Source organism: Lithobates pipiens, unplaced genomic scaffold (genome assembly GCF_037356315.1).
Source record: "Lithobates pipiens isolate NorthernLeopardFrog02 unplaced genomic scaffold, aLitPip1_a1.2 Scaffold_19, whole genome shotgun sequence".
In the NCBI taxonomy this organism is placed as follows: domain Eukaryota; kingdom Metazoa; phylum Chordata; class Amphibia; order Anura; family Ranidae; genus Lithobates; species Lithobates pipiens.
Window position 1 is genome coordinate 332,093,902 of NW_027507764.1, and position 13,082 is coordinate 332,106,983.

The 13,082-nt window shown below is 41.7% G+C and overlaps 1 protein-coding gene across 1 annotated transcript in view; it reads right to left on the reverse strand.

Moving 5' to 3' along the window:
- The window catches only part of PIGN (phosphatidylinositol glycan anchor biosynthesis class N), a 618,025-nt gene that overhangs the window by 269,832 nt on the left and 335,111 nt on the right, over positions 1–13,082 (reverse strand). Inside the window, exon 16 of the mRNA XM_077492054.1 lies at positions 6,357–6,456. Coding sequence (XP_077348180.1) covers positions 6,357–6,456 — 100 coding nt within the window. The remainder of the gene's footprint in view (positions 1–6,356; positions 6,457–13,082) is intronic.

Sequence of the window (13,082 nt, forward strand, 5' to 3'; positions counted from 1 at the left end):
CAGCTGCCTGTGGTATAGGAACAGAACAACACCAGGTGTATACTGTGCAGGGGGCACAATACACCCACTGTAACTGCGCTAGGTTCAATCACAAGAAACGTAGACACTGTCCCTGCCTAGCCTTCTCTTTATAAACGCACAGGCGGCCTTATATAGTGTGGGGTGTGTACTAAACCCCCTGAGCTATAATTGGCTACAGGCATGGCGTAGTGCATTGTGGGCCATGAGCGCCACACGAATATGGCGCGAACGGCCCACAAAGTTTTGGCTTCATCGACGGGCGAACACCCGGTGTTCGAGTCGAACATGCGTTCGACCTGAACACCCAGCTCATCCCTAGTGTCAACCCTTGGATTCACACAAGGAAACATAAGCCCTCCCTCCAGACCCTATAATATATAGTTCTGGAAGCTGGCTTCCTTGCATTATTTAGGGTAGAGATAACTGACTCGGAAAGCCCATGTTTCTTCAGAATGTGGGTTTCAATAGCCAAGCCATTACATTTAGAGACCGTAAGGTAGGATGGAATATCGGCCCCTGTGAGAGTAGGTCTGGCCATAGTGGGAGGGACCATGGAATCTTTACAACTTATGCATACCATGACCTTCTGGGCCATGCTGGTGCTACCAGAATTACCGGCTTTCTTTCCAACTTGATCCTGTAAAGAAGTCGAGGCAACAATTGATAGGGGGAAATGCATAGATCAGTGAGAACTGATCCCATGGGGTCACTAACACATCTGTTCCGCATGCGAGAGGATCCCTTGTCCTAGACATGAAGTTGACTAACTTCATGTCTTCATGTCCAGGACAAGGACTAGTTGACTAACTTCATGGTGAATCTGAACATTAGAAGATATACGTTCCGGAGTCCCTCATCTTTGACAAACAGCCTGAAAAATGTCGGCACTGCCCGAATTTCTCAGATATTGATGGGCGAGGTTCTTTTGGCTCTTGACCACTGTCCCTGGACAGTTGTCTTCTTTAGTACTGCTCCCCAGCCTGAAAGGCTGGCATCTGTCGTTATCACTTTCCAGATAACTGGTCTGAAGGATTTTCCTTTCAGCAGATTCTGGGTTAATAACCACCAACTGAGGCTTTGGGAAACCCTTGGGGACAGCTGCATTGGCAAGTCTAAAGCTTGAATTGTTTTGTTCCAAGTAGAAGGGGTAACATTTTGCAACAGTCTTGAATGGAAACGGGCATAGGGAACCGCTTCTAATGAAGCCACCACCTTTCCTAGGAACCTCATGCAAATGCGAATGGAGGGATCGCTTTTTGACCTGAACATCCGCAGCAGCTCTCTTATGGAGTTGATCTTTGCCTGAGGCAAGAGCACCTTTTTCTGGGTGTCTATGATCAAACCCAAGTACTGCAGCCTTTTTAGCAGTATTAAGGAAGATTTCTCTAGGTTGAGAAACCAACCCCAAATTTCCAGGTAACTGGTTGTAATGCTTTGCTCCAAACGAGCCACCTACTGGTCTATTAGCAATAGCTCTTCTAAGTACGCCAAGATTGTTAAGCCCGGTGCCCTTAACCTGGCTAGAGGTGGGGCCAGGACTTTTGTAAACACCCGGGGTGCTGTAGCTAACCCGAAGGGCAGGGCTACAAACTGGAAAGGCTACTGTTCTACCTCAAACTGCAGAAACCTTTGGTGAGCGAAAAATATAGGAATATGCAGATATGCATCCCTGATGTCAATAGAAGCCAGGAGTTCTCCTCCTAATAGGATAGAAAATACTGACCCGATAGTCTCCATGTGAAAGGAGAGGATTTCATGGAACTGATTTAGATTTTTTAGATCTAGAATGGGTCTGACACCTCCATTTGGTTTTGGTACCATAAAAAGCTTTTAATAAAACCCCAAACCCTGCTCTTTTGTGGGGATCTGTAGGTCTAGTGCCCGAAACAGAGATTGTCTTTCTCTAGATCTTTGGGAACTTTTGACCTCAGGAAACAATGGAGGAAAGTCCCGAAATTCCAGCTTGTACCCCAGAGTTACTGTGGAAATGATCCATCTGTCCTGAATTTCCTCTTGCCAGGCTTCTGAAAACTGCAGAAGTCTCCCCCCCCCACCCTGGGGAGGGGGTTGCCTCTTCATGATGAGGCTTAAAGTTTCTACTTTGCAGGTTTCCAGCCCCAGGACTTCTATTGAGTCTGGGCCTGACCCTGAGGTCTTCCGCTAGAGTCTGACGGCGGAAGCCCCTGGCACAGGAGAAAGAGCCCGTTTAAATGAACGCCGTTTATACTTTCTTTTGACTGGTAAAAGGGTACTTTTCCCACTAGAAACTGTTTGTATGTATTTTTCCAAATCATGCCCATGCAAAGGAAACCCTGTCAGGAGCTTTTTACATGGTGCTTCGGCTGACCAACTTTTTAGCCACAGGATTCTACACATATGTACGAGCATAAGCGTAAGACGGGATGCCTGGTGAATAGAATCTTTAATGGTATCTGTGGCGAAGAATAATGCTTTTGGTAGTATGGCCAATTCCTGGGCTTGTTTTGCAGGAACCTTTTTAAGGGCTGCTACTGCAGGCTGAATAACAGCACCTGCCAAGGAAAATGCAGATTTAAACAGGAATTCCAACCTTATATCTGTTAAGTATTTGTGCATCGTCTACTGGACAAGTTAGACTTTTATTCACACTGGAAATCAAAACGTCAACTGCTGGTCCCGTCCATTTTTTTTGTAAATTTTCCTCCATGGGACAGAGAAAAGAAAAACTCTTTGGAGGAAGAAAATACTTCTCCGGGTGATCCCATTCAGCGTAAATAAGCTATTCTAGTAATGCATGGACAGGAAACACATGCAAAGGCTGTGAAGGTTTTTAAGGAACTCAAGGAAGAAACCAAGCTTTTAGCAAACTCTGTTAGGGGTAGCATGAAAGTAGAACGAAACCATCTCTGTAAGAGATTGTATCAGCAATTTCTCAGATTACAAGGCTAAAAAAAGGTTCATCTGCCATTGTTTCCTCCACAGAGGAATCATCCGTTTGTCTTGGCTCCTAATCGCCTCAGGGTAACACCTCATCCTGTGCCCACTGTTCCCCTTGCAAAAGGTCCAAAGTGGGGGTGGGGGATCTAGCACGCTTCCTATACATTTGAGCGGAGGATGCAATTAAAGCCACTAATCTTCCTTCCAGGACTTGCTCCTCCTCGTCAGCCGAGGAGAGACTGCTCCAGCTGTATTTTTATTAGAAAATAAAGCTAATAAAATACTGCGCCAACCCCAAGTGTAAGCAGCCAACACAACAATAAGACTAATTGTTAACGAAATGTGGGTAAAAAGTGAAGCGCTAAAAATGAATGAACATAACAGACCTACGGAAAGAGGAGCTGTCTGGTCAAATATGTACACAAAAATCAGTCCCTCATAATGAGGAGCGTGACAACATAAATAATAAATCACAGCATGGGAAAGACCCCATGCGGCAGTGCGTCGCCGGAGAATCGCAACACTAAAATTTTAAAAATAAGATAAAAATCACAGTATCATATGGAAGTGCTGGGTAGGATGAACTTCCATATAATCCATCCAATGTAAACATGGAGTAAAGTGACCACAAAGTGATAGTGATAGTGACTTATTAAAAAGAAACACACTATTCTATACACATAGAGGAGACAGACCCATATACATTCCTGGATATGTCAAATAGCACAATGCTAATTACAATTGTAAAAAAAGTGAAAATTTGATATAAAAAAATACATGTATTAGTCCAAAAGGTATCAAACATACACAGTGATGATTGTAAAAATGCAACTGCTGCAAACATGATAGTCTCTGAAGTAGATGTGTTTAGTGGTGGATATATACACCCAGGAGTGCCTTCACCTTCCAAGCAGAGGGGAGAGAAAAAGGTACTCTTACCAAAAATGGTGGACCCAACTCACCATACGGTGGTGGATCTATCAGGCATGGAACCGGAGACGTGAGATCAGGCTTTTCAGGATGAGCCACATGGCTTTATTTTCTGTGGAGGAGTAACAGTCTCTCCTCAAGGGTTCAGACTAAGATCTCACATCTCAGAGTAACACCCTCATTCCAGAACATAACCTTCTCAAGGCAGAGCATCAATTGTGCCATTTTTCCTTCCTTTTTAAAATAATAGACTTAAAGATTATATATATATATATATATATATATATATATATATATAAACACCCAACACACATTTTCTGCTGCTCTTTAACCACTTCAGCCCCAGAAGAATTTACCCCTTCCTGACCAGAGCATTTTTTGTGATTCGGCACTGCAACGCTTTAACTGACAATTGCATGGATGTGCAACGTGGATCCCAAACAAAATTGACATCTTTTTTTTCCCACAAATAGAGCTTTCTTTTGGTGGTATTTGATCACCCCTGCAGTTTTTATTTTTTGTGCTATAAACAAAAAAAAGCGACAATTTTGAAAAAAACGAATTTTTTACATTCTGCTATAATAAATATTCCCCAAAAATATATAACATTTTTTTTTCCCTCAGTTTAGGCCGATATGTATTCTTCCACATATTTTTGGTAAAAAAATAATTAGCATATAAGCGATTATTGATTGATTGGTTTGCGTAAAAGTTATAGCGTTTACAAAATAGTGGATAGTTTTATGGCATTTTTATTAATAATAATTTTTTTTTAAATGGTAGTGATTTTTATCGTGACTGTGACATTATGGCGGACACATTGGACATTTTTAACACATTTTTGGGACCATTGTCCTTTATACAGCAATCAGTGATATACAAATGCACTGATTCCTGTGTAAGTGACACTGGCAGTGAAGTGGTTACCCACTAGGTGGCAGTGTAGGGGATAAGTGTGTCCTGAGGCATGTTTCTAATTGTGGGGGGCGTGGCTGTGTGTGACACATCACTGATCTCTGCTCCCAAACACAGGGAGCAGAGATCAGTGACACTGTCATTAGGCAGAATGGGGAGATGCTTGTTTACATTAGCATCTCCTCGTTCTTCCTTCCCGCAAGGCGATTGCGAGTATCCCCGCGGTGATCGAGTCCGCGGGACCCGTGACCCGACTCACGGAGCTTGCCGACAGCGCGTCCACTGGCCGCCTCTTAAAGGGCCACGTACAGGTACATGATTCTGCCTGTACAAGCCCTTCTGCCAACGTATATCGTCGTGGGGAGGTCGGCAAGCGGTTAACCATGTGAACCATGTGTCCAATCACAGCCGGTCACATGTAAACATGGAGATGCTGGTAATCAGTGCTCCTCGTCTCACACCGAGAGAGTGTGAGGAGAGGAAAGCTGATCAGTGGCATCTCCTGACAGAGGAAATCTAGAGATGTAATCAGGGCACTGATCATCAGTGCCCTGATTACAATTAAGTGCCAGCAATGCCACTGCCAGCAATCAGTGCTGACCAGGGCCCATAATTGGCACTAATCTGCACCCACAAGTGCCAGAAATCCATGGCCATCAGTGATGCCAGTCAGTGCTGGCTCTCAGTGCTGCCCATCAATGCCCATCACTGCTGCCCATCAATGCCACCCATCAATGCCCATCAGTGCCCACCAGTGTCGCCTATCTTTGCCCATCAATGCCGCCTATGTGCCCAGTGCTCACCAGTGCCACGCATCAGTGCCGCCTATCAGTGCCATAAGTGTGGCATATTCGTGCCTCATCAGTGCCACCTAATCAGTGCTACCTCATCAGTGCCCACCAGTGCTGCCTCATCAGCGCCCATCAGTGAAGGAGAAAAATTACTTATTTACAAAATTTACTGACAGAAACTAAGAAATACTTTTTTATTCAACATTTTTGGTCCTTTTTTTTTTTAGGAAAAAATAAAAAACCCAGCAGTAAATATATAACAGCAAAAGAAAGCTCTATTTGTGTGAAGAAAATGATAAAAATTTCACATGGTTACAGAGTAGCATGACCGTGCAGTTGTCATTCAAAGTGTGACAGCACTGAAAGCTGAAAAATGGCCTGGGCAGGAAGGGAGTGTAAATGTCCTGTATTGAGGTGGTTAGACAAGTTACTACAGTAATTCTGAGAGCTAGGTTGTGGGAGGGCTAAGTCTTATCAATGTTCTAAAAACCTTTAAGAAAAAGCTATGCATAAAAGAAACTAAGGGGCGAGACAAGAGTCAGAAACCAAGGAGCAAGCAATTATTCTCTCATTTTTCAGTTTTTGCTCTGCAGTTCGCTTAACCTTTTCAAACAACCTTTTCATTATAATCCTGGTGCCTGGATTTCATATCATTCAACATGCCCCTGTTCCTTAGGACCTTGTCTTATCAAAGTAACCATTGTTCCAATGCCATTTGGATTATTTTCTACCACTTAAATCAGAGAGAAATTTGGAATGTATGTAGTTTTTCTTCTTACTCACCAACAGTAAAACTCCAAAGCCTATAACGATGATAAATCCCAGCACTCGAAGAGCTGAAACTGTGATTAGATATATTTTGAGCTGATGAAGTATCCATAATCTAAACATATAAAATAAATATATCAAAAATCTATACTTTTACAATATATAAAGTAAGTTTGGTTTTAATAACAAAAGGTATTACATCAATGGCTCAAATGTCAATAAATGCATTAAGTGTCAAACAGTGGACCCTACTGCAAGCAGCGACATTTCTGAAGCCAAGAAATGAAGTTGTTAAGGCATTACAATTTGAACAGCCTTGGCCAGTCCATTCAGGAAAGTAATTTTAGACGTAAATGAATGTTACCAAGTTCTAAGTGGCAGACAATTTGACAAACACATTTACGATACTGGCTATTTTCCTGTGATGCAGGTCAGACACATGTTAATAGCTTAGGTTGACCCTTAAGCACTTCCATGTATTATCAGGCAGATTAATCTGGAAAAGCAGCAGTACCACATAGCCTGCAGTGTCTTCTAGTAATCGTCTCAACAATATCAGCAGGCAGTGCTGAGCTAAGCAAAACTGCAAGTGTTTGGGATCATGCCATGGATGAACAATTAGTTAATAAGTCATAGAATATTGTTGTTCTATACAAGTTGTTTAAAAGATCGCAAACACTGTTCATATTATAGAAAATGGCAATACAAATATTTGATTTCTTATTTTTCAGTGTGTATATGAACTCTCTCATATAAAATGTAGGACCCTTAATATAAATGTGACCCCCTAGGATCCCACAAAAAGGATCCCACAAAATATTTATGCTTATAGTTGAATTTCAAGAGATGCAATTCATAGTAACAACCTTATGCAATTTTTTTTAAGAATGACTGAGATCGCAAATTGTCAGCCACAAATTACAGCTATTCATGAATCAGCAGAGTCTAGGTGACCCTTCCGCAATAATCTCATGATCGCTGACCATGCCAGCCGGCCAGCCGGCAGATCCTAGTTGCTGTCAGTGACCAAACATGGTCATGACTATTTTTAATTAATGACGTCATACTGCATCACCAGCTGACTCTGATATTTAGCTGCCAGACACTGAGTAGCCATTCACCTTGAGGCCGGGTTCACACCGCTGCGATGCGGGAACGCCGCGAATCCGCGGCGTTTTCCCGCATCGCATTACTCCCGCCGGCAGTTCACACTGCCCTATGCGGACGTCTGGGAGTGTCAATGATATGTTAATGACACCCCCAGATCCGTCCGCATATCGCAGTGCGATCTGCCGACTCGCACAGGAATCGGATCGCATGGTGTGAACCCCCATGCGATCCGATTCTGTTGCGGACCAAAAAAAGGGTCCCGTGCGAGTTTGCTGCGGGAGAGATGCGAATTCAGCCATACTATCTGTATGGCTGTACTCGCATCGCTACGGAGATCGGATGTGATTTGCTGTGCGAATCACATCCGGATCTCCCCCCGCAGCAGTGTGAACCCAGCCTGAGAGTCCATCGGGAGCAGATTGTTGTGCGCAGATCATTGTGTTTTTGTCAACGGGTTGTTAGGGCATTGTTCATCTTAATTAATGATGGATCTACATCGCAGGATGATGTGATTGAAGATAAATGTATACCATGTTAGTTTTAAAAAAGGACCTTATCACATTTAGACATGTGCAGAACGGAAAAGTTAGTTTGGTTTCGTTCTGGATCAATTTATGTTACTAATTTTGTTTTGTTGAATCGTTTTGGAATTAGTTTAGTTCCGTTTCATTTAATTCTGTGTGAAGAAAAGCTGGCTGTTGAGGAACGGGCCGGGAGGCCAACTGCTGCGTCCTTAACAACCGATGACTCATCAGCTGTCAGTGGGCTTCCCATGGGGGGGTGCTTTGGGGCAGGGGGGCTCTGCCCAGCGTACCTTGTGTGCCATGGTCAATGATGTCACAAGGGGGCGGGTCACCACTGACATCATCGGGTGACTCCCCTTACTTAAAAAATGTCAGGAGGAGCAGGCAAATGGCGGAGAGCCTTCGATAAAGCCGGAGTTTTTTTTCTCTTTTTTCGTGTTTGATGGGCAGCGTGATTGACAATAGATCTACATTGGGGGACAAAGTATCCTCTCTAATTTGAGGGCAGTAAAGGAAGCACCAAATCTGAACTTCCCGATGTAGATTTTGAGAGGGGGATGGGCGCATACAGTATTTTTATATACCTGAAACGTATTATCATTGCAGCAAGAGAACGTAAGGGTGATAGCTATTGCCAGTGCTTAAGTGGGGGGCTTTTTTACAAACAAACTAACTGCTGAAAGGTTAAAAGGCTTTAAAATAGACCTGAAGATTGAGCAAGTGGCTTAATGGGGAGAGGTGTATACATTTAACATTTAAAATGATTGTATTCCTGAACCCAGTGTCCAGAGAAGAAATGGCAAATACATTAATTTGATAATATTGACTAGATTAGATTAAAGGAACTGCACACATGATGGTAGAGGGAAAAGTACTGTACCTTGAATAAGCAATATTGCAAAATATTTCAGGATACCTAATAGTGGAGTTTTATGGGGCTTTGGGTGGTTAAAGCACTGAAAAAAGTTGAAGGTCGATGGGAGAAATATAATGATACATTTCAAGTACTCCAGTCATTTAAAAAGAGTAATGTGATTTGGTTTTATGTATTTTTTTTTTTACTTTATAGAATTAGGTAGACTTGCTATAAAGGAAACAAACATTATCAAACAGTTATGGTGACACGCTTAATAACAATGAATCTGTAATTTAAAACTAATACATACTGTATATCAAAGATACCAAACCCTCCATTACACAAAGTTGTTACAGAGATAAAAAAAAACAAAAAACGCAGGCCTCCTTGCTGTGCATTTTAGTGTGATTTTTAGTCCATTTGAAAGTTAAAGTAAAAAAGGCAGTGCCAAAACAATGCTAATTGTTAATCCTATCCAGCTGCCATCAAATTGAGGGACCTCAATCAAAGATCTTTCCCTTTAGTTCATTTAAACCATTACAATTTCTCAGTGCAACTCCATGCATTAAAACATGTTCATGTGTTTTATTATGCATTTTACACGTTACCAATAACTCTTATGGAAGATGTGGTTTCTAAAAACTGAATGTAAACTGCAGGAATCACAATGTTTTAAAAAGAAAACAATGCAAAAAAGGATACGGGAAAATTATTTGATCGTTTTAAAAGCACATACAGCACAGTGGTGTAAATGTGCCCTATACATGTGATTTCTACCCAACACAAATGAAGGATGTGTATGCACTTAATGCACTATTTAACAAGAGTGCCTAATACCTATCTCAGTGCCATCATTTACCATTCTAAAAGGGCTACACCATCACCACAATGCCTAATTAAACACCGTTTATTACACAGCTGTTAAGTGTACTGGAAAGCAGTTTAGGTCATTAAGGTCAGTCATTTGATTTGTTCATACAGCATACAATGCTTATGCTCGTATTGATTTCCTAAAGGCAAGTATGCGGTGCATTACTACTGATGGCCATTTACAATGGAGATTGCTATTCTTAGAAAAAGCATAGGTCACTAAATGCCATTTACATTATGTAAATAAATACTTATTAAGGGTCTACAAATTCACCTGACATCCTAACAATGTGTTGTACTTGGCAGTCTGTTACAATGCTTATTCTCAAATGAAAGAGCATGTTTACTTCTGATAGAAGACCCCTTAGGATTGCTTTTTGTTCAATCATAATTCTAAATGGCAGATGTTACTTTCATTGATCTCAGATTCCCAAGCTCGCAACTCACTTGGCACAAACAGTCAATCCATCTGCTATGTTTGACAGTGGTGAATCTCACAGTTCATTAAACATGACTTAAAGTAGTTATGTCTACTGTCTTTTACATGTTATAGTGCTGCCAACCTAACAAGTATATCCCAGTCTGCATGTAAGACTTATTTTCAATGCCTGACTATAGTTATAACTAACTGCATGGCAATTCCATGACAATGATGTTCCCATATGAAATGTTTTTACTGTATAATATAGCATATTATTATATTTTCTTGTTCAATAGTTTTATTAAAGATTTTCATAGGAAAAGCCCCAACAAGGCACATCCAGAGACATTTAGGTATATTAGTATACATCATTAGTCAGGGCCATTATCATGTTTGTAACAACTGCAGATGTTGTACATACTCAATTGAACTGTAAACCAATACATAAGGATCTCTGTATTGTGCAACGATAAGGGTAAAACAAGAGATTCAAAATTAGATCTAGTACAGGTTAATATGACATCTTGCAGCATTGCTGGAATGTTCTAGTAATTATTGAGCTATAAATTTAGAAAATAAATGAAGGAGGAGAGAAAAAGAAGGAGGGAAAGAATATAAAAGAAGGCAAGGAGGATAATGAGGGAGGGGAAGGGGGGAGTGAGGGAGCAAGGGGGTGAGGAATACATCTGGCAACCTCTTAGCTCAAAGACCTGGTGTGGTTGGGAGTAGGAAATACACATGGACCAGATGTTTAGACATTTTTTATAGGTATAAGAAATAGCTAATAGCTTTTCATTAATAATAGCCCAATTCCATCAAGAAATAACCTCAGAAAAATGTAACCTTAGGGACTTTCAAGAACAGGCCCACAGTTTGATTGGTGGCATTAAAGATAAAGGTAATTAGGTTTGCTGTTCGATGAGGAATATTTATACGAGATTTGTTCATTAGTGGGAGTCCGCCGTTTTTTGTTTTTTTTTTAAAAGCCAGCAGCTACAAATACAGCAGCTGCTGACTTTTAAAATAAGGACACTTACCCGCCCAGCGCGCCCGCGATGTCGGCACCCGAAGCCGATCTCTCGATCGTCTCTCGGGTGCTGCCGCCGCCATCTTGGGTATGGGAATCAGGAAGTGGAGCCTTTCGGCTTCATTTCCCAGTTCCCTACTGCGCATGCGCGAGTCACGCTGCGCAATAAGGATGGACCCGCTGCCTCTGGGATCTGTGTGTTTCCCAGCGGGGGACTTTCGGAAAGGGGCGTAGATCTACGCCCCTTTCCGCAGAGAGCTATCCCGGAAGTGGGTGCAAATACCTGTACTGTACAGGTATCTGCACCCCTCTCCCCCCTGAAAGGTGCCAATTGTGGCGCCGGAGGGGGGGAGGGTTCCAATGAGCGGAAGGTCCACTTTAGGGTGGACCTCCGCTTTAAGGCTTCTACTGGATCCTTGTATAGGTTACAGCCTGGGACAGCATATATTAGGGAATTCATGATCTGCGATCCTTCAGACATGCCCACCACCAAATCTATGATATTGTACCTTCCTGTCCACAGGTATGGAAGCACAAAATGTTGTGATTCTGAAGTCATAAGGTAACAGTGGAAAAGGACTTTATATGAGTTATCCAAAGCCAAAAAAATGTAATGAGCTTTTAGCATTTAAAGTCCATTTTTCCATACAATCTTCTTCTGATAGGGCTTTACCAAGTTCCTCCTCCAATCAGAGCATAAAATGTGTTTTTGGATAAGATTTGGAAGAACTAATAGAGATCTGTAATAAGGAAACAAGGCCTGGAGTGTGAGGATTAGTGACACTTATTTTTGAAAGGCAGGGTAAATTGTGGTCAGCTGCAGAGCAACAGAGGCACAATGTTGCAGTTGCATTTATTGGTATAACTCAGAATTAGGGGCTGCATGGGTGTTTTGAAAATATTTGAAGGGTTTGATACCTTTAAAGATGAGTAAAGAATGTACAGCTTTGAATCCCTGATGAAGATAGTGTAATCATTGTATCATGAGACTATTATTAAATCATTGTGGGTTTTGGCTTTACTTAAAGAGGAGTTCCAACCAAAAGTGGAACTTCTGCTCATTTTTCTCCTTCCCACTCCGATACCACATTTGTCACCTTTCGGGGGGGGGGGGGGGGGGGAGATGATACCTGTTCCCACTTCTGGGAGTCTAGTGAATTACGCCAGCAGCTCAGCTCCCTCCTCCTTCTGCCACCGGGCCAGTAGAGGAGGTGTAGTGCACCGGTGCATCGGTCACGCATGCACAGTAGGGTTCCTGTCGTGTTCCATTACCCACAATGGCGGAGGCAGCATTTTTGTGTCTTCTCACATGTGAGTACCCATTTTTTATTGAATAAGCGTTTTTTTTTATAACGGTAATACACTATGTAGCTCCATTTCCTCCTTTTTTGGTATATGTAACCTGGGAGAGACTCACAGTGTATACCTGGCTACTATATTTCGGATCCCTTTACAATCCACATATGGAAGAATCTAATTCAAACATCTGATGTGTACGGAAGTTTGATTACACCATTAAGCCTTAATGACTCAGTGGGAGTAAGCCTAGTTGGGTCCATCGCTTCCGCTGAGCCTCATTCCATAAGGTGGTGGTTATCTTCAGACAAATTAATTGTTTTTCCAGTATCTACTGCACTCTTTGGACTCTTCATGGACTTATAGGATTTTATATTTTTTTGCACCATTGCTTCTATTACGGTGGATAGTTTTAGTGTCACCACCCACTTTTTAAATTTTTACAACACTTATTTGGATTTTCTGTGTACAGATGGGACTTTATATTCTCTGCACAATATATATCATTATTGATTATTGTTTAATAACATTCCTATTTTGATTATCACTGTTTATATTTACACAGATACTTTGTTTATTTGGATTATCACAGTATATATTTATACAGATACTTTGTTATTGCATACAGTCTTTTATT